This window comes from Geotrypetes seraphini, chromosome 19 (genome assembly GCF_902459505.1).
Source record: "Geotrypetes seraphini chromosome 19, aGeoSer1.1, whole genome shotgun sequence".
In the NCBI taxonomy this organism is placed as follows: domain Eukaryota; kingdom Metazoa; phylum Chordata; class Amphibia; order Gymnophiona; family Dermophiidae; genus Geotrypetes; species Geotrypetes seraphini.
Window position 1 is genome coordinate 21,295,804 of NC_047102.1, and position 22,287 is coordinate 21,318,090.

Sequence of the window (22,287 nt, forward strand, 5' to 3'; positions counted from 1 at the left end):
GGCGATGTTGCAGTAGTCAAGCTGACTCAGTATGAGGGATTGCACTAGGATTCTGAATGTTGACGTGTCGAAGTATGGTTTAATGGTTCTGAGTTTCCAGAGAGTAAGGAACACCCCACTCGCTCACATTCTTTTTTTTGAGGCTCTGTCCGGGCACGGAAACATGACCAGTCATGCCATGGGACCACCCCGTACTGAGCAACAGATGCTCCTCTGAGCTCTTGACTCTCGCGCAAAAGTAGCAGGCTCCCGCGCTGTAGCGTCCAACTTCTTTTCAATTTGGGTGGCTTTCTACCGTGCATGCTTGGCAGGTGCTTCCCGATTTGGCTGGCGGAGGAGAGGCATTGCCGGATATGTGAAGGACCGTTCGTGCAAGGCAGAGGGATTTGTGGGCTCCTGTGGTCACAGCCACTCTGGCCAGTGCTGTCACGTTGACTGGATTTTGGGGTTTCACTGTTTGACGGCTGCCATTCTGGACTGTCTGCCTGGAATTCACAGCTGGGCGCTTGCTTGAATTGGCCGGGCGGAGCGACCGGCTGAAGGACGCTAGAGAGAACACTGGGGGGGGGGGGGGGTTGTGGTATTTGCTCCATAACACGCACCCTTATTTCCACCCACTTTTGGGGGAAAAAAGTGAGTCTTATGGAGCGAAAAATATGGTAAGCATCAAGTTGGGCACACAAGTTTCTAGAAGGAGGGGGATTGTGTCAGAAGTCAAAATTCCAAAGCTTAACTATGAGATTTTAGTCTCAACAGAAAATGCTTTTAGTACCTGTATGTAAACCGCTTTGAGCGTAACATAGTTAAAACAACAGCCTCAGCACCCTGAGGTTGTGGGTTCAAACCCGCACTGCTCCTTGTGACCCTGGGCAAGTCACCTAATCCCCCCATTGCCCCAGGTACATTAGATAAGATTGTGAGCCCACCGGGACAGACAGGGATAAATGCTTGAGTACCTGAAATTCATGTAAACCTTTCTGAGTCCCCTGGGAGAATGGTATAGAAAATTGAATAAATTAAAAAAAAAGGTGGTATACAAGTCCCAATCCCTTTCCCTTAACAGGAATAGGCTTATTCTCCAAATTTGATACATATAAAGAAAACTGAAAATGTATTCTGCATTGCAACTCACATGTCTGCATTCCAGCATTTGCTTCTACAATTAAAATATCCCCAGCTGGCTGCATTCTGCACAGACATCAGGGGCCGTTTCAGGCCACACAGCATGGCAACCACATAGTCATGTATGGTGCCTGCTGCATTGTACTGTTTGAGGAAATCTGGGCTGCATCAAAAAGGATAGTAAAAAGACCATTAACAAATAATAACAATAATAGTTTTTTTTATATACCACCAAATCATCAGTTCTTAGCAGTTTACACAATAGTAATTACAACAGGTAATTAAAATACAGATCCAAATTACAATATCTTATAAAAGAAAGAATACAATTCAATAAAAAAATACTAACTAATAAAATGCGATCCTAACTTACTCAAAGTAAAAGATAAAATATACAATTATTTATACTAAAATAGATAACAGACTGTAAACATTGTTCCATAAAGATAATAAGAAATCCACTTATCAAGATAATTTTGAAATTGATTAAATATGTATTGTTTAAAAAGATAGATTTTAAGATCTTTCCGAAATTGATAGTAAGTGAGGGCTGGAGAAATAAGAGCATTCAAACATGAATTCATTACGCCAGAGTCCTATCTAGGAATTTCTTAAAGCGGCACGATTTCACTGAAGGAAAATAAAACCAACCGGATCTATGTATATTTTTTTTATATGTGAAAAACAACCAGCAGTTATGTCTCTAGATGGCTATTATTTTGCATATGATTTCGATTGCAAGCTTGCATGGCTAAAAATCTGATTAGCTAATATCATCTTGGTAAAAGATGTGGTGCATCCTCAATCACATGATGAGCTTATTTAAAATTCGCTGGCAGCACCTTTGGGCTTCCAGTTCAGTAAGATCCAATGCTGGTGGGATCTGGTGCCCTGATCCTTTATTCTCAAATACCTGGGCTTATTTTTCCTATTTTATTTCTGTTCTACTTCAATTTACTTAGTCCAGTGACAGTTCTCAACCACAAGCTGTGCACCAGAACTCCATCCAAACTCTGAAACCATTGCGATTCCCTATACAGCAGTATTCTTTAACCTTTTGATGCTTATGGACCGTCGGAAATAAAATAATTATTTTGTGGACCGGGCACCGGTCCACAGACCGGCAATTGAAGAGCACAGGGCTAAGTCGTGGGCCAGACCCCGCCCATCTCCACCCAATCTCCGCCCCAGACCCTGCCCCATAATAGTACTAATTGTAACACCATTTTTCCCATTCATTTTTTCATATATACACATACAATATAATCGTATTAACAACACATAATGGTTAACCACAAAATTAAACTACACAAAGCACACTGTATGCTTCTCAATATTCATTTCCTACCAGAACACAGATAACCCCATGCAAATACGGGACCAAAAACTAAAAGTACTAATACATACAAACAAACCCTAAGATGTAAGAGGAAAAGAAACAAAATGCATTTCTTCCTGAACAGACAGCAGAGGTAAATCAATCACTAAATTAAAAAATAAAATCATTCCCCTATAGTTGTCCCCCGGTGTTAACTTCGAGCCGGCTCCCTCTTCCTCAGTGCTGCAGTGCACAAAGCCGTGGGCAGCATCTCGTGCCTCATCTGGAAGCCTTCCCTCTGACGTTGTGACGTCAGAAAGAAGGCTTCTGGTTCGGACGCAGGACAAGCGTAGGAGCCTCTGCCCACAGCTTTGTGCACTGCAGCACTGAGGAAGAGGGAGCCGGTCCGAAGACAACGCTGCATCGATTGAACTGTAGACTTGCGGCAGAAGAGCACTGTCTGGGGCCATATGCATGTGCCGGCCCTGCAGACCGGCAGGAAATTTCTGCGGACTGGCACCAGTCCACAGACGGTGGTTGAAGAATATTGCTCTACAGCACATGTGTCAAACACAAGGACTGCGGGCCGAATCCGGCCCGCCTGGCCTTTTTATGTGGCCCATGGCTATACTTTCGAACTTCCCCTTCTCACAGCCCAGCGTGTCCTCCTGCGCCGGTCCACCGTCGCCATCATGCCAGAAAGATGTCCAAGATTCCCCCTCCTGCCTTCCTTCCGGGCGGAAACAGGAGACAGACCACGACAGGCGAAAAGCAGGAGGAGGAGCCAAGTACAACACTGTCAAATCGCTGAGGCTGGCAGATTCCTCGGCTTGGTGGCGCTGGAGAAAAAGACATGCTGGGCTGTGAGGAGAGAGGGATCGGTGCTGGAGGGAAAGGCATGCTGGGCTGTGAAGAGAGTGAGATGAAGGGAGAAAGATTGGACATGGGCTAGAGTGGAGGAAGAGGGAAAAAGATACTTGAAGGGAGAACCGTTGGGAAGAGAAAGGGAGAAATGGTGGGACCTGGGGGGAGGAAGGCAGGAAGCAGACGGGGAAGAGATTGGATGGGGGGGCGGTTGGGAAGAGAAAGTGGGAAAAGTTGGATCTGGAGATGGAAGGGAGGGAGAAATGTTAGGCCTGGGGGTGGAAGGGAGAGAGAGATGCAGCATTTTTTTTCCCCTTCCATCTCATTGTTCAGCATTAAGGGAGGAGGGAAAAAGAACAACAGAAAAGAGAGGGAGCAAAATGTTTGACCAGGAGGAGAGAGGAGGAGCAATAGAAGGCTGGGAAAGGAGTGAGATAGGAAATGGGAGAGCTACAGAATAAGAGAAGATGGAAAATTGATAGGCAGCTGAAAATTTAAAAAGGAGAAGGATGAAAAAGAGGGCGAGATTTGAGTGGAAAGAGGCAGAAAAAAAAGGAGAAAAGTTGAAAGGGAAAAATCAATATGTTGGAGACAGGGACTGGAGCAAGAGAGAAGAGGAGAAAAAAGATAGACAATATCAGAAAGAGAGACTGGGACTAAAAGCAAAATGACCAGACAACAAAAGGTAGAAAAAATAATTTTATTTTCTATTTTGTGATTACAATATGTCAGATTTGAAATGTGTATCCTGCCAGAGCTTGTGTTAGACAGCAAGCATGAACTAGGACCTTATTTTGTAGCCGGCATGGAGTTGGAGAGGTTGTATCCCTATACTTCTACTAAGACTAATCCCCTCTTTTGCTGCCACACAGCATGATTTTGGCGCCGGCGATTGATCCGATGCTCATAGAAGTCCTGTGTGCGTCGGAGCAGCTGGCACTGGGGCCCATGCTGTGCGTCGGCAAAGGATGGGGTAAATATCTTAATAAAATAATTACGGCCTGCGACTATAGCCTGTGTTTTAGATTTCGGCCCCTTATGTGATTTGAGTTTGACACCTCATGCTCTACAGGATTCCCAGCCCTGACCATCCCAGGAAACAAAAAGATCTAAACTGGGAAATTAATCCAGGTTTCCCGATGATTATGCAAGCATGATTACCTAATCATGTCTTAATAGTTATTCTTTAAACATGTTAACTTCCTGCCACCCATTTCCTCAAGTCTAAGACAAATGTTGCTACTATTTTTGTTTTTCTTCCACTATCACAGCTACTTCTTTTAAGTCATATATTTCAAACAGAAATATCATATGGACTGATATCATATATATATGAAGCTGAGTCACTATTTTTTATGTTAAGGATATGACACACACACACAGGAAGTAACAACAGAAAGGGCAGTGACCTGTTCTTCATAAACCAGTAGATTGTGGCACACCCAAACCCTGTGGCCAGACCCTGATGTGACCATGGTTGAGGCAGTGAAGCCAGGAACTCTTTGCTGCAGCGGCACCATCTTCCCATGTAACTAGGTGAATGACCTCTTTTGGTTCAAACATCTGGCCCATTTACATTCTGTGTCCATTGGCAGGCTGGAAACATTTTTACATGGGAGAAATAGGACATTAAAATGGAATTTGCTTAGTATTTCTCGGGCACAGAACCTAAAACACATTTGTCAAGGCAGTAAATTTAATGTGCCATCAAGAATGACATGGGAATGAACATCAAGCAATTGAAAAAAGCTGTGGAAAACAGGGAAGCATGGCGAGGACTGGCCCTACAGAGTATCCAAGGGTCGGACATGACTGAATGGATAATAGTAGTAATAGTATAATGCTTGTACAATATAGTACTAGAGAGACAGCACATACAGTAGTTATCATTTGTACCTTACTTTTAACATCCCAAATATAAATTTTCACATGACTATATAAGAATAAAATTATAAAATTAAACCGTGGACAAGCGAAGGCAGTTTGATTTCAAGAGTAAGCCAATACAGGATGACTCAATTGTCTGGGTTTGGGTGAAATTGGGTATATTTTAAATTTTTTCAAATGTTTTGAACAAATGTGTAGGCAAAAATATGTTATTACAGGTCTGATTCAGTGAAATATGGAATAAAAGCTTTACTAAATTAGATCCTCAATGGCTATGTCCCTCTTCACTGCTGAATTTCATATATATTATTCATCTAATGGAAGGTAAATCAGAAAGCTCTTTGAACATACAGCCTTCATATCTTATGTCCTTAATCAGTACCTTGACCAGTTTGCCAAAACATGACTCCATGCATTTGTCCTGAGACTCCAATACGTGTAACGTTTTGAAGCTGTTGTCTGGGAAATGTAGAAAGACACTCATTCAAAGCTCTTATTATTTTTCGGGCATCCTGCTCCCTACCCTAGAATCACAAAATGCAAAAATTTGCAGGTTACAAGCACATCATATTTAAGACTATAGAGACTGCATAGAATGATAAATGTAACTCTTGCAAAGAAAAAGCACAGTTACTTACCGTAACAGGTGTTATCCAGGGACAGCAGGCAGATATTCTCGACATGTGGGTGACGTCATCTACGGAGCCCTGATGCGGACAGCTTTTCAAGCAAACTTGATTGAAGATTCAAGTTTGCTGTACTGCACCACGCATGTGTGTGCCTTCCTGCTCCACTAGAGGGCGCATCCCCTCCTCGTGGTCTTCAGTTCAGATAGCCAGCAAAGAAGCCAACCCTGGGGAGATGGGAGGGTTGCGAGAATATCTGCCTGCTGTCCCTGGATAACACCTGTTACAGTAAGTAACTGTGCTTTATCCCAGGACAAGCAGGCAGCATATTCTCGACGCCGGGGTGCGAGGCACTGAAGACCTCCGACGGCTCGGGGATGGGTCCCCGGACCCCCCCGGAGAAGTCCGAGCTTCTCGGCCTGGAGCCCCGGACTGAGGAGGAGTCAAAAGCAACCGGGGATTGGAGAGAGACAACTCCGAAACCTGGAGGAGCCCCGCAACGCTTACCGCTGGGGAATGACCCCATCTCGGGGGGGAATCCCGAGTGCGCTTAGCCAGCCGCCAGGACGGGGTCGAAGCAGGCTTCGACCGACGCTTCGCCTCCTGATGCCCCAAGGGCAAGGAATGTCTCGAGGCCTGGGGCGAGGAATTAGAGGAAGAGAGACGCCGGGAGCGGCGCACCTTGCCCTGAGGGGCCTCGACGCGAGGCTCAGGCTGGTCCGGCGCACGCGAGGTCGAGGCCGGTTGCAGGCGGGCCAACGCCGAGGAGAGTTCCGAGGATATCATGGCTCGGAGCATTTCCTGAAAAACAGGCACCAACAGCATCGAAGGCATATCGGGCGCTGTAATGCACTCCACCGAGGGCGACCTCAACATCGAATATTCCCGCGTGGTGGATGCATGCCCCGAAGGCTTGGAGGGCTTAGCTGGGGCCAGGGGCAGGGTACCCCCCCCTTGCACAGCCGGAGCCCCCGAGGATGACTTCTTCGCTGGCGTCGAACCTGAAGAAGGAAGAGGGGACTTACCCGGAGCCGAGGACTTCGAGGTCAAGGCCAGGGCCGAAGCCGAGGCTGACGTCGAGGCCAAGACCGAGGGCTGCCCCATGGCAAAAAGGTCCGCCATCTGAGCCCGATGGCGGCGCAGAGCATGAGCCTGGAAAGTAGCGCACCGGGGGCAGGAGTCAGTGGGATGGTCAGCCCCCAGGCACAAGATGCACCACCGATAAGGATCGGTGATCGACAGAAGCCGATCACACCGGGTGCACTTTTTATACCCGGACAAGGGCCAGGACATAAGCAAAAAGAAAGGCCGCGGCCAATCGAGGCCACGACAACCCGGGAACCCCCGGTTGCCGAAAAAACCGCAAACTACGCTAAAACAATAAAACAAGCAGGAAACAAAAAACGCATAGCGACTCCAATGAAAAACAACAAAGCCTTTGGTTGTTGATTTTGTTCTTTATCAGGCAAGTAATAAACCCTTGAAAATGGTGGTAATGAATCCTCGGATATCTCTAAATTTTCCATTAGATATCTCTTAAGCATATCTCTAGGTATTACTAACTCGAGTCTTGGAAAATTAATTAACCTTAAATTATTGCTAAGTGAGTTATTCTCAAGCATTTCAATCTTCTTCCTTAGGTTAATATTGTCTTTAACTAAGATCTCTTGAATTTGTTTCGATGATTCAATTTCTTTTTCTATTTTTTGAATTGATGAATTAGAAGTATTTGTTTCTTCTCTTAAGTTCTTCAGTTCCTTATCATGTTCCTTAATTTTCTCTTCAATTTGTTGAAATGTAGGAGTAATATTTTTAACAAAACCAGCCATTAAGTCCCAAATAGAGTCTAAAGTCACTACTGCAGGTTTAATCAGTACAATTGGAGTTTGTGTAAGTGTAAATTGCTCACCGTCCTGAAGTCCTTCGAGGGGAGTCTTCTGTCCTTCCCCCTCAGATTGAGATGGTGTTCCCCCAGACATCTCCATGGGGGCCCTGGAAAGGTGGGCCCCAACCTCCAAGCTCTCCAGTAAATCCTTCCTTGCCTCTGGAGAGGAGAAAACCAGTGAATCCGGGGTTTCCCCGCCCCTGGGAGAGCTGGTCGTCTGGGGCTGCGGGGGCGGTGCCCTAACGTCAGGGCTCAGCGTGGTATCGGGCCCAGGAGTATCCACAACGGGTTCGCCTCCCTGTGTCCTCTGCGGGCCGCCATCCGACGTCGCTGTGGCCTCTTGCATGCGCCTCAGAAGTTCTTGTATGTTTCCGAGACCCGGGGCTCCAGGACGCCGCGAGGCAGAAGCGGCACTCCGGCCCCGTCTCTTCGGCATCGCGGTAAGTAAAATCTTCAGATCAAGAACCTTTAAATATTTCACAGGTTTTAGAAACATCTGAGAAGGATTTAGCATCACCAGCCACTATGATTATCACTTTAGCTTTGCCAATTGACAAAACATGGTTGTTAAAACTTTACTTTAAAAATAGACAAAAAAGCTTTCTTGGTTATAAAATATTAATGTTCCCAGATCTGGCACGGGAGATGCAAAGGCGCCGCCGTGAATTTCTTCTTTTGAAACCTGGGGTTTTATCGTTGGGGGCAACTTTTTATTTGAGACATCCGTGTAAGTGTATTGTATATTATCGTACGTTTAAATATGTGTTTTTTGAACCATCACAACTGACCAACTTCGTGGCTATGTCTCGTCTGAATGTTAACAATCTTTGAGCCCTATAATTTAGATATTGTGACCCCTATCTCAATGCTATAGCTCTCAGTTTTCTGTTATTATTACTGTTCTTTTTTTTTTTTTTTATTCGCCAAGTTTCTTTAATTCTTGGATCTTAATTTGTGGACTTGAGCATAAATAGTATATTTGTTAACTTAGGAATTATATTACTATTGTATTTGATATCCATTCTATTCTTGCTTTCTGTACAAGTGTAATACTTGAAATTTAAGTTGAAAACAATAAAAATATAATAAAAAAAAAAAGAAAAACAACAAAGCCGCGGTACTAGAAGGCACATTTGAACGGAGTGAAAAAGAACAGGACTTTCTGGCTCCGCGGAAACTTTAGAACTGAAGACCACGAGGAGGCGATGCGCCCTCTAGTGGAGCAGGAAGGCACACACATGCGTGGTGCAGCACAGCAAACTTGAATCTTCAATCAAGTTTGCTTGAAAAGCTGTCCGCGTCGGGGCTCCGTAGATGACGTCACCCACATGTCAAGAATATGCTGCCTGCTTGTCCTGGGACAAACTTACCTTCCTTTAAACTAGAGAAAGAACACTTTTAAAGAATAGATATGTTTCTCTAATTTTATAAAACTGGCAAAGACACAAACCATGAACATTGTTGTATGCACTGCTGAGTCACTGAACATGCAATTTTGTCAATATTCAGCCCACAGTGGTTAGCTTTTAAAAAGCTGATAATAGTGCAGGATATAAATAAATTCTAAATTGATTGACGCGGGGGAGCATGAGTCTGCTGACTAAAGGGGGAACTCCTTGATACAGCCTTTGCAGGCGAAACATAGTCCTATGTCAGAGTACTAACCCTCATCCGCGTAGACTAAGATGAGTATTACTCTACTCTAAAAGTATTTTTCTATGTGAAATTATTTAAAATACAAAAAAAATATTTGAAGTATTTATAAAGTATTATGAGACTGATGACCATTTTGGTGCCCACTGCTTGTATGTGTAAAGCTTGATTCATACAGGCTGCACCACTGAGGTCTGTTAGTTATGGATCTTAAGACATTTTGTTTTGATGTAGAAAGATGATGGCAGATAAAGACCAAATGGCCCATGTAGTTTGCCCCTTTGGTCCGTCTTTGTCTCTCTGTGTTTCTTCGGCTTACAACTCTCCCCCCCCCCCCAACTCTCCCCAATGTCCAGCATTTGTTCTCCTTTCTTCCAGGTCTTTCTCTGTCTCTCCTTCCTTCCTCCCTCCCTCCCTCCTTGGTCCAGAATCTTTCCACCTCTCTGCAGTCTCTTTCTCTCCCTTCTATATACCCCCAAGTTCAACATGTGCCTCCCCTTTGTTTCAGGTTTCTCCCTCTATCTTCCTTATGCTAACATTTTGAGTCCTCCCACCTTTGTTCCAGGTCTTTCTGTCTCTCTCACTCTTTTTGTCTTCCACCTTCCGAGGGCCTGGCATATCTCTCTCCTCAGTTCAGGGTGTTTCCCCTCTCTGCAGTCTCTTTCTCTCCCTCTATACCCTTCTAGTCTAGCATCTGCCCTGTCTTCCCCCTCCCTTTTGGTTTAAGTCTGCTTTCCCGCCCCTCCTCAAGGTCCTTTTCTGTCTTTCTCTCTCCTCCTCTCTCCCCTACCCCCCATGTCCAGATCCAGTGTCTCTGAAGTTTTTTAAAAAGTTATCAATGAATTCATATGCCCTTTCCCCTGTAATATCAACCAGAGCCCTCCCCCCCAAACTCGCTCACATTCTTTTTTTAACTCTCCCTGAGCACGGACATATAACCAATCGTACCACAAAACCACCCTATAATGAGCAACAGACGCTCCTCTGAGCCTTAACTCGTGCACAAAAATAACAGACTCCCGCGCCGTAGTGTCCAACTTCTTTTTGATTTGAGTGGCTTTCCGCCGCGCATGCCTGACAAGTTCTTCCCGATTTGGTTGGCGGAGAGAAGCGGAAAATAAGTGTTACCGGAAATACAAAGGACTATTTGAGCAAAGCGGAGAGATTCGTGAGCTCCTGTAATGAGAACCACTGTAGCCAGTACTGTCCCATTGACTAGATTTTGAAGGGCAGTTGTGGTTTCACTATTTAACATGTGCCGTTCCAGACTGTCTGAAATTCACAGCCGGGCGCTCACTTCAGTTAGCTGGGTGGAGCACCCTGCGAAAAGTTGCTAGGGAAAACACTGATGTGGGTGGGGTCAGGAGCAGAGCTTGGGCGAATCTGGAGTAGAGCTTGGGCAGGTGTACTCGGTTGGTATTTGTTAGGCTTAGGGGGTACTTGGCTTATACACTGTAGTAGAGAATGGGTACAAGGTGCTCTTTCGTTGGTATTGTACCCCAGTTCAGCTTAGCCATTTATCTGTGGGGAATACTAGGAGTTGTTGGAGATGGGGTGAAGGGCACATATTTACACATGTGGGAAAGTGGGGGGTTTTAGGTAAAAGTTGCTCAGATGTCCCAGATTCTGGGAAAGCTGCTGACAAAATGGAAAATGCACTGCTGAACTTTCTGTTAGCTGGTGTAGAGGGAGAGGAAGATAAGTTCTGTATGATTGGTCTCACAGCAGCCAGAGTGGTGGCACCATCAACATGGAAACCATTGTCCTCTTTGGAGTGGACTTTGAGTGATTCATAAACTGGATGGCTGGTATGAAATGTATCACTTAACAGCCTATTTAAGACATTGGATAGGTTCCTTTGAAAGATAGTGGCTGGAGCATAGGAAACAGAAAGTGAGGGTAAATGGACAATACTCAGACTGGAAGAGTGTCACCAACGGGGTGCCGCAGGGCTCTGTGCTTGGACCCGTGCTCTTCAACATCTTTATAAACGATCTGGACATTGGTATGACAAGTGAGGTGATTAAGTTTGCTGATGATACAAAGTTATTCAGAGTAGTGAAGACACATGGGGATTGCGAAGATCTACAAAGTGACATAATCAAGCTCGAGAAATGGGCAGCGACATGGCAAATGAGATTCAACATGGATAAGTGCAAAGTGATGCATGTTGGTAACAAAAATCTCATGCACAAATACAGGATGTCTGGAACGGTACTTGGAGAGACCTCCCAGGAAAAAGACTTGGGAGTTCTGATCGACAAGTCGATGAAGCCGTCTGCACAATGCACTGTGGCGGCAAAAAGGGCAAACAGAATGCTAGGAATGAATGGAGGTCGGCAGATTGAGGATCAGGGTCCAGGAGCTAGAGGGACTGGAGGAACTGCGCACCACAGAAGAGATGAGCTGGTCTACCCAGAACACAGATGGAGCAGGCCCCATTGTGGACCAGGTGAGGGACCTCGAGAGATTCATTGAGGAGGCCTATAAGACGGTGGAGGAACGGGATCAGCAGCAGCACAGACGGATGTCGGTAGATGAGACCCAGGATCCACAAGGCGATACCGGGGAAGGACCTAACGGAGGGACAATGCAAGAGGAGGAGACCGTGACTCACCAGGACCCCGAGGGAGAGACACCACACTACACCGAAGACACAGACCTAAGGCAGAGGAGATTGCTGAGGAAAGGGAAGTCTGCTATTGTGGTGGGAGACTCGATCTTGAGAGAGGTAGACAGTCACGTAGCTGGAGGAAGAGAGGACCGGCTAGTGACTTGTCTCCCAGGGGCCAAGACACGAGACATCACTGATAGGATCGAGAGGATCCTGGACGGAGCAGAGACAGAGGAGACTGCGGTAATAATCCACGTCGGAACAAACGATGTGAGCCGGAGGAACTTCAGCATGGACGCACTGACTGACCAGTTCAGGGTCCTGGGACGAACGCTGAAGTGGAGCACACGGAGGATAGCATTCTCGGAGATCCTGCCTGTACCGAGAGCAGATGCAAAGAGGCAGGCAGACCTCCAAGCTGTGAATGCATGGTTGAGGAATTGGTGCCAGGAGGAGGGCTTCCGCTTTGTGAGGAACTGGACGTCCTTCTGGGGAAAGAGCAAGCTCTACCGGCGGGACGGCCTGCACCTGAGCACAGCGGGAACCAGACTACTGGCAAACAATTTGAGGAAGGAGATCGAGAGGGCTTTAAACTGAAGAGAGGGGGAAAGCCGACAGCTGATCTGATGTTGACGCTTCGGACAACAGCATCCAGAACAGATGCTGAACGGGCTGACTGCAGGGAGGAAACAGAGGGACCGGAAGATCTACAAATCAGACAGCGAGGGAAACATCAGGTAAAGGGAGCTTGCTGGGAGAAGACTAAGGGGCATGGGGACACAGGGGGACTGGGTGGCATAAGGGCGAAAGCCGAGGGTAATATAGAGGTACCACAAGGCGAGGGGGATCAAACAGAGGCTCAAGGGATGACAGCCCAGGAGGGGGCCGGTAGGGCTAGAAATCCCAGAGGAAAAGCGGAAAAGTGGGGTGGCAGGAATGTGGGGAAGCTGAAAGCTAAGAGGGTAAAGGCTGAGGGTAAAGCAGAAACACAGAGAGCGGGAAAACTGCCAGAAATCCAAGGGCAAGTGGCCCAGGTAAATGCAGAGGTGGAAGAAAAACGACGGGACCTGCGGTGCTTATACGCAAATGCAAGAAGCCTCAGGGCCAAGATGGGTGAACTAGAAGTCGTCGCCAAGGGGGAGGACCTAGATATAATTGGAATTGTAGAAACCTGGTGGACAGAGGAAAATCAATGGGATGTAGCGCTGCCGGGGTACAAGCTCTATAGGAGGGACAGGACCCACAAAAAGGGGGGAGGCATAGCACTATATATAAAGGACTCTATCCACTCAGTTGGGATGGATATGGCAACGAAGGCAGAGGGGCTGGAATCACTGTGGGTCAAATTACCGGGAAACAAGGGTGCGGGCATAAAACTGGGGCTGTACTATCGACCACCTGGTACGCCAGAGGGAGTCGGACACGACTTGGAAGCGGAATTGAGACAGGAGTGCAGGACTGGAAGTGTAACAGTGATGGGGGACCCAGGGATAGACTGGAGTACGGGTCACTCCAACTGCACTAGGGAGACAGGATTTGTAGAAGCTGTGAAGGACTGCTTCATGGAGCAACTAGTCAAAGAACCGACGCGAGGGGGTACTACTCTTGACCTCATCCTAAACGGATTAGGGGGGCCTGCAAGAGGGGTAGAAGTGGGAGGACCACTAGGCAACAGTGATCACAACACGATCAGATTCACATTAGAAAGAGGGACACCCATAGTTAGGAGGACCGCAACAACTGCGCTGAACTTCAAGAAAGGGAACTACGTTGCTATGAGGGAAATGGTGGGGAGGAAGCTCAGAAACATCTTTAGGATGGAGACTGTGGGAAGCGCCTGGACCCTATTCAGGAACACCCTGCAGGAAGCACAGAGAATGTACGTCCCCAATTTCAGGAAAGGCTGCAAGAACAAGCGATCAAAGGACCCGGTTTGGATGTCAATAGAAGTAAAGAGGGCGATAAAGGACAAAAAAGTATCTTTCCGGAGATGGAAAAAGGACCCAACCACCAGGAAAATCACCAGGCGCACAGGAAATGCCAAAAGGAATGCCACCGGGAGGTTAGAAAAGCAAAAGGGAAATACGAAGAGGGGCTGGCCAAGGAGGCGAAAAACTTCAAGGCATTCTTCAGTTACATTAAGGGGAAGCGACCAGCGAGAGAGGAGGTAGGGCCGTTGGACGATGGGGACAGGAAGGGAGTGATTAAGGAGGATAAAGAGGTAGCTGAGAGGTTGAACACGTTCTTCTCGTCGGTTTTCATGAGCGAAGACACATCTAATATACCAGACTCAGAGGAGCTCATGAGTGGGGAACAGGCTGAAAAATTAGAGCACATAGAGGTAAGTAGGGAGGATGTCCTCAAACAGATAGACAGGTTAAAATGCGGCAAATCACCGGGCCCGGACGGGATCCACCCAAGGGTTCTGAAGGAACTAAGACAGGAAATAGCGGGCACAATCCAACATGTTTGCAACCTATCCTTGAAAACTGGTGAGGTGCCAGAGGACTGGAAATTGGCAAATGTCACACCCATCTTCAAGAAGGGATCGAGGGGTGACCCCGGGAACTACAGGCCGGTGAGCCTGACTTCAATTATAGGGAAGATGGTGGAAGCTATGATCAAGGACGGCATTTGCGAGCACATCGAGAGGAATGGCCTACTGAGAACAAGCCAGCACGGATTCTGTAAGGGAAGGTCGTGCCTAACGAACCTTCTGTACTTCTTTGAGGGAATAAGCAGTCGGGTGGACAATGGGGAGCCCATAGATATCATTTACCTCGACTTTCAAAAGGCTTTCGACAAGGTGCCACATGAAAGGCTACTTAAGAAGCTGTGGAACCACGGGGTGGGAGGGGATGTGCACAGATGGATCAAGCACTGGCTGTCGGGTAGACTGCAGAGGGTTGGAGTAAAGGGTCAATATTCTGACTGGCGGGGAGTCACGAGCGGTGTGCCACAGGGATCGGTGCTGGGGCCTTTACTCTTTAACATATTCATCAATGACCTGGAAAAGGAGGCAAAGTGTGAGGTTATAAAATTTGCAGACGATACCAAACTGTGCGGCAGAGTTAGGACCAGGGAGGAGTGTGAGGACCTACAAAGGGACCTGGACAAGCTGGAAGACTGGGCAAACAAATGGCAAATGCGCTTCAACGTGGACAAATGCAAGGTCATGCATATAGGGAAAAAGAACCCGTTGTTCAGCTACAAATTAGGGGGGGTATTGTTGGGAGACAGCAGACTCGAGAGAGACTTGGGTGTGCTGGTGGATGCATCACTGAAGCCATCTGCACAGTGCGCAGCAGCCTCGAAAAAAGCCAACAGGATGCTGGGCATCATAAAGAAGGGCATAGCAACCAGAACACGGGAAGTCATCATGCCATTGTATCGAGCGATGGTGCGTCCACATCTGGAATACTGCATTCAGTATTGGTCGCCGCACCTCAAGAAGGACATGGTGGTACTTGAGAGAGTCCAAAGGAGAGCAACGAAAATGGTAAGAGGGCTGGAACACTGCTCATACGCCGAGAGGCTGGATAGGCTGGGGCTCTTTTCTCTGGAGAAAAGGAGGCTCAGGGGAGATATGATAGAGACCTTCAAGATCATGAGGGGCATAGAGAGGGTGGATAGGGACAGATTCTTCAGACTGAAGGGGACAGCAAATACGAGGGGGCATTCTGAGAAACTGAAGGGAGACAGGTTCAAAACAAATGCAAGGAAGTTTTTTTTCACCCAAAGGGTCGTGAACACTTGGAATGCGCTACCGGAGGAAGTGATCAGGCAGAGTACGGTACAAGGATTCAAAAACATAGAAACATAGAAATAGACGGCAGATAAGGGCCCACGGCCCATCTAGTCTGCCCACCTTAATGTCCCTCCCCTACCTTTGCCCTGTGAATAGATCCCATGTGCCGATCCCATTTGGCCTTAAAATCAGGCACGCTGCTGGCCTCAATCACCTGTAGTGGAAGACTATTCCAGCGATCAACCACTCTTTCAGTGAAAAAGAATTTCCTGGTGTCACCTCGTAGTTTCCCGCCCCTGATTTTCAACGGATGCCCTCTTGTTGTCGTGGGACCCTTGAAAAAGATATCTTCCTCTGCCTCGATGCGGCCCGTAAGATATTTGAACGTCTCGATCATGTCCCCCCTCTCTCTGCGCTCCTCGAGCGAGTATAGCTGTAATTTGTCAAGCCGTTTTTCGTATGGTAGATCCTTGAGTCCCGAGACCATCCGGGTGGCCATTCTTTGCACCGACTCCAGTCTCAGCACATCCTTGCGATAATGCGGCCTCCAGAATTGCACACAGTATTCTAGGTGGGGCCTCACCATGGATCTATACAATGGCATAATGACTTCCGCCTTACGACTGACGAAACCCCTTCGTATGCAGCCCATGATTTGTCTTGCCTTGGGGATTGGATGGATTCCTGAGGGATAAAGGATCGTGGGATACTGAGGGAGGAGCTGGGATGTAACACAAGTATAGGAAGTTAACCAAGTAATGAGTATAAACCAACCTGGTCGTGCATGTGCAAGACCGGAGGGCTAGGACTTCGATAGGAAGGCAGGACTTAAATGAGAAACCAAGGTGGCAAGGGAGCCCCTTCTGATGATTCAGACAAGTCTTGACCTGTTTTTGGGCCGCTGCGGGAGCGGACTGCTGGGCAGGATGGACCTGTGGTCTGACCCGGCAGAGGCACTGCTTATGTTCTTATAAAGAAGGGGATCACGAACAGATCGGAGAAGGTTATCATGCCGCTGTATCAGGCCATGGTGCGCCCTCACCTGGAGTACTGCGTCCAGCACTGGTCGCCGTACATGAAGAAAGACACGGTACTACTCGAAAGGTCCAGATAAGAGCGACTAAAATGGTTAAGGGGCTGGAGGAGTTGCCGTACAGTAAGAGATTGGAGAAAGTGGGCCTCTTCTCCCTTGAAAAGAGGAGACTGAGAGGAGACATGATCGAAACATTGAAAAGACTGAAGGAATAGTCTTAGTAGATAAAGACAGACTGTTCACACTCTCCAAGGTAGGGAGAACTAGAAGGCACTCTCTAAAGTTGAAAGGGGATAGATTCCGTACTAACGTAAGGAAGTTCTACTTCACCCAAAGTGGTGGAGAGCTGGAACGCTCTTCCGGAGTCTGTTGTAGGGGAAAACACCCTCCAGGGTTTCAAGACTAAGCTGAACAAGTTCCTGCTAAACTGGGACGTATACAAGTGAAGCTGGACTCATTTTAGAGCACTGGTCTGTGACCTGAGGGCCGCCGCATGAGCGGACTGCTGAGCTTAATGGACCACTGTCTGACCCAGCAGCGGCAATTCTTATGTTCTTATGTTTCAAGATTAGAGACGCCACTACTCTTATTCATGATTGGAGATGTTTTCACTACAGTTATTGGGATTGTTGGGGGTGGGGTGGTACTTTGTATTTGATGTGACTGCCGGGTGTACTGAAGTACCCACAGTGTGCCTTGTTATGTGATTGTAAAAAGAGTTACATTTTGTATCAATAAAGTGTCAGTAAAAAAAAAAAAAAAAAAGATATGCAACAAGAGAGAGATGAAAAGATTCCTTAAAGGCTGTTAAACAACTGCACATCCCATAGCAAGCTTGATCCACAGTGTGACTTCAACGCATCAGCCAGCTGATACAACACCAGACAAACAGGAGCCAAGTATCATCAGAGAAACAGAACTTCAGCTAACCAAGAGTAACTTAGAACTTCCTGGGAAACCAAGGAACAGTGAAGACCTTCATCTGACCAGTCATGGAAGTGATCTTGAATCGTGAAGGAACCTAAGATGAGGATGTCATGAACTGTTGTCCATCCCAGAGACTCAAGGCAACTCTCTTTTATGTTGTTTGTTTGTCTTTATTGTCAGTCTCTAATTACAGCTCCTGCAAGACTGCCAGAGAGAGTTCTGCCATGTGTTGGAGTTGTCAAGGCAACCCAAAAGTCAACAAGTCAAGCTTCAGTGACTTATGGACTTTAACAAGACTGTGTGGTATTATTAAGTTTAAATGGTAATAGTGGTATCTACTGATACCAGGCAGGGAATGTTTGCCCCCATTTCATGAGGGCAGTTTTCCAGTTTCTTGAATAAAACAAGTATATGTGTACTAGTCTTTAAGCCCGTTACATGGGTGCTAGAATAGATGTGTCTGTCTGTCTGTGTTTCTTTATCTCTCTCTCCTTGGCTGCTGTCTGTGTCCTTCTGTCTTCCCCCCCACCCCCGAGCAAAGCTGTCTGCCCCCAGCACACACTTCCCCCCCAAGCAGCCCCCTTTCCTTCTCCCTGTCTCTCAATGGTCCTCTTCTGTCTTCCCCCCAGAGCAAAGCTGTCTGTCCCCAGCACACCTCCCCCCCAAAGCAGCCCCCTTTCCCTCTCCTTGTCTCTCCATGGCCCCTTCTGTCTTCCCCCCAGAGCAAAACTGTCTGTCCCCAGCACACTTCCCCCCCCAAGCAGCCCCCTTTCCCTCTCCCTATCTCTCCATGGCCCCTTCTGTCTCCCCCAGCACACCCCTCCCCCCAAAGCAGCCCCCTTTCCCTTTCCCTCTCCCCCTGGCCGCCAGTATTGATCCGCTTCTTACCTTCCCTCCATCCCGGCGTCTTCTGGCCTGCTCCTCTTCAAAGCAGCCTGCGATCGTGGTGGCCGGCTTTAGCGAACCTCGCAGGCCGCTCTCCAACTCGGTAGCACGTTCCCTCTGATGCGATCCTGTGCATCAGAGGGAATGTGCTACTGAGGTTGGAGAGCGGCCTGCGAGGTTTGCTAAAGCCGGCCACCATCGCAGGCTGCTCTTTAGAGGAGGATCAGCATCAGTGGCAGCGGCGAGTGAGGGTGGGAGGTGTGTTCCCTGCCGAGGACACGGGCAGGGAGTGAGCTTGCCTGGCTTCCATGATGAGTGAGGGCGGGAGGAGGGGAGTGGCCAAAATGTTCCCTGCCACCGGGTTGGAACACGGCCATGGATCACACACCACGGCGGCAGGGAACACGAAACCCTAATGCTCTGCTTTTCCCAGAGAGCCAGGCTGCAACCAGAGAGTTAATGCCCGCCCTTCTTTAGCTTTTGGGAAAGATCACTATCCATTTTGTGAGACCACATGGCTGCATGAAAATTTGGGTCTAACATTGTCCTCTCACTAGGTTTTCACCCTTTATTTCCATTAGCCTAATATAGCTTAGGTTCAGTATCTAAGTCTGAAGCACAGTGTTATTCTCCACAAAGTGTGTGGACACACTCCCAGCTTCCCCTTGGATAGGATGTGCTTGTAGAGTGAGAAGATTCTGCAACAAAGTTGGACTGCCTTGAAATCATCAAATAGTGAGTGCTTATTCTTTACTTCAAGTTATTATAGAAACTTGTTCAAAAAACTAGTCTGGCTGATAACACTAGGGTGTTTGAGGAGCCGCCATGTTCTAACCTGGAGCTCTAGTGAAAGTTTAAACCACCTGTATGTCCTGAAGCAGCTTATTAGAAGCGAAACGCTGGCCATTGTTGATATGTTGTGTGCCTTTTTTCTACTTAAATGAGCATTGCTCCACTGTGATTATCTGAGCACTATTTGCCAATAGATATTTACTCATTTTTCTGGTGAATTTCTGGTAATCTGGAGACCCTTTTGCATTGCACAAGGCTTTTTTAGTGAAATATTACACGAGGATGTTTTTTTATGCCAGTGATTTAAGTTTACCCTGTTTAGCCTTCCCTTGTTTACAACATTAATAGTTGGTTCAGTAGAGGAGGGGATCTGAGGCTTTTTCCTACCTCGTGGTAATTTTCACAGTGAAAGCCTTTAAATTGTGTGCATGGTAATGCCCGTTTGTCATACTCCCAGGGAACATATAAAGATCTCTTAAATAGCTCCATGTGTTTCACATGATTTATGTGTTTGCTGTGCTGTAAACGTTTTGAGAGTGTGGTTTGATACCATTTACCGTGGTAAACCGTGGGTCACGCGTTAAATCCACAGGAATGGACTAAACTAAACCTTAAGTTTGTATACCGCATCATCTCCACAGAAATAGAGCTTGGCACGGTTTACAAGAATTGATATAGAAAGGAACTACAATGAAATGTAGAAGGACTTAGAAAGAGAAGTTTAGAGGGACTTAGGATATCGAAGAGGGAGGGGTCATTGCATTTTAGAGAAAAGCCAAGTTTTCAAATGTTTTTGGAAGAGTTGGAGGGAGGTCAGGCTCCGAAGTGGGGTAGTAAAACTGTTCCAGAGTTCGGTGATCCTGAAGAAGAGGGAAGTCCCTAATTTTCCTGCATGGGATAGCCTTTTAAAGAGGGGACATGGAGACATTTGCAACTGGTTTACCACCCCGCGGGAATGGGGACAAGACCTTTTACCGTCTCGTGGGAGTGCTTACTCCTGTGGTAAAAAAAATTGTGCCCTTGTCAGACTCGGCATCTTCTCCCCAGCTCCTCTTGCGCCTATTTTACCTTCAGGAGCCAGCCATGCCACGATGAAGGCAGAAGGAACCTAAAACCAAAGCCTGAGACCAATGTGATTTGAAGAATAAAATTACCAGACAACAAAAGGTAGAAAAAAATTAATTTATTTTATATTTTGTGATTAGAACATTTCAGATTTGAAATATGTATCCTGCTAGAGCTGGTATTTGACATAACTGGGGACTGCAAAGCCAGGCTGTGCTTAGGGCTCTCTCTCTCTGACCAGTGGGCAGTTGCCCTAGTTGCACTCCCCTAACATTATTCTTGCCTTGTGTGACTAAAGTATTCTGTTAGCTTGATTTTTCTATGTAGCATTCTGTAGTAATTTGGTTTGTTCAGTTTTCACAATAGTGAAGGGGATATTTGTGAAAGGGAGGGGGAGACAGGGGTTTTGTTGATCATGGCTCTGTATTATTTGTGTTTATAAAATTACAATTGTCAGAGGAGAAGCTTCCGCCCACACACACGCCGCAGGGTGGCACAGGCAGGCTTCGCCGGCATCAGATTCTTTTCTAAAGGCCGCGAAGGTAAGGGGGAGGGAGGGAGGGAAGGAAGGGGCCGTGCACGATCGGTGACTGCGTACCTTCCATCCCTTAAGTTTCTTTATGCCGCGAAGCTAAGGGGAGGGAAGGAAATTCTCGGGCCGCTGAAGGGCGGATGCTGCGGGGAAGGGGATGGCGGGAACAGGGCGGTGAAGAGGACGGTGGTCCGGTGACGGGGACAGATTTTTTCCCTGTGTCGTTCTCTAGTTAGCAGGTGATGGTCAGAGATGGGAAGAGTCAATGTGCAGAATTTGGTGCTAGAGCAGTTGGAGGAGAGGATGAGGTGGTGGGAGGAGATGAGGGGTCCAGAGGAGCAGCTGCGCATGCCCCGCCCCTTACCTGAGGCCCAATGAGACTTGGCACCTGGGCCTGGGTGCTGCGGACCTCACTGTAGCCCGCTGGCAGCAGGACCACTTTCACAGAAGTGGTGCCCAGGTCTATGCCAAGCACAGCAGAAGGCGCCGGCGCCATAACCGTCGTTTCCGCCGAGGTCGCTCGCGGACGTAAGTGGGTGGGGCGGAGCGAGCGCGCGCTCGTTCGCGCCTCTTTTTTTCCGTCGCCGGTGCTGTGACGGCTGCGGTGGGGAAGCCAGAGCCGGAGCGTCGAAGCCCCAGACATGTCTCACGTCCCAGGGCAGCCTCTCACTGCCGTCGTGGTGAGTGTGGCAGGGGAAGACGGTGGGGCTTGTTTGCGAGTGTAATCGCCCTCACGGCCCTGTGACACATTGGCCGCCTTTTGGCTTTGCGGAAATGCTGAGCTAAGGAGAAGGAAAATTAGCGCCATTGAATCACGAGGGTTGCTGCATCTCTTTGAAGATGTTGAATGAAAGGCTCAACCACCAAGTTAGAGATAATACTTTGTTATTTTGGCCAAGTTGGTGTTTAAGATAGTTTCCAAAAATGGGCTCCATCCAGGCAGTTTACAATTAAAAGTCTGCAAAGAACTAGTTTTGATAGGATAGCAAAAAGAATTAGTGAAAGATGGTAGGAAAAAGTAGGGGTGAGAGTTAGTTGTCTCCATAGACAAAGGAGGTATCCTTTTCCATTGGGAGTGACACACTCAAAAATAGTTGGACTAATGGAAGAGAGTGTCTGACACCTTGTCACAACAGATGTGCAATCATACAGTACCATCCCTCAACTTCTCTGCACCATGAATACACAGCACGAACTGAATCCAGCCTATCCTACAACTATTTAAGCTTCAGGAATGCAATAGGTGTGTCATTCTAGAGAAGCCGCCAGCCATAAGCAGAAGGAATCCACTCTGGATTTTTTTCTGTTCCTCCTACTTTAGATTTCCCTTTTGCAC

At 47.3% G+C, this 22,287-nt stretch overlaps 2 protein-coding genes across 3 annotated transcripts in view; one reads left to right on the forward strand and one right to left on the reverse strand.

Annotated features, from left to right (window-relative positions):
- SHPK (sedoheptulokinase) overlaps nucleotides 1–21,471 on the reverse strand; it is an 80,806-nt gene extending 59,335 nt beyond the window's left edge. Inside the window, 6 exon segments of the mRNA XM_033928575.1 lie at nucleotides 1,133–1,285; nucleotides 4,714–4,817; nucleotides 4,820–4,867; nucleotides 4,869–4,900; nucleotides 5,574–5,715; nucleotides 21,316–21,471. Coding sequence (XP_033784466.1) covers nucleotides 1,133–1,285; nucleotides 4,714–4,817; nucleotides 4,820–4,867; nucleotides 4,869–4,900; nucleotides 5,574–5,715; nucleotides 21,316–21,447 — 611 coding nt within the window. The 5' untranslated portion in view covers nucleotides 21,448–21,471.
- TAX1BP3 (Tax1 binding protein 3) overlaps nucleotides 21,364–22,287 on the forward strand; it is a 56,739-nt gene continuing 55,815 nt past the window's right edge. Inside the window, exon 1 of one of the 2 annotated variants that reach the window (XM_033928576.1) lies at nucleotides 21,364–21,631. In XM_033928576.1, the coding sequence (XP_033784467.1) occupies nucleotides 21,593–21,631 (39 nt within the window). In that variant the 5' untranslated portion in view covers nucleotides 21,364–21,592. The remainder of the gene's footprint in view (nucleotides 21,632–22,287) is intronic. The other variant, XM_033928578.1, reaches the window with a different exon arrangement.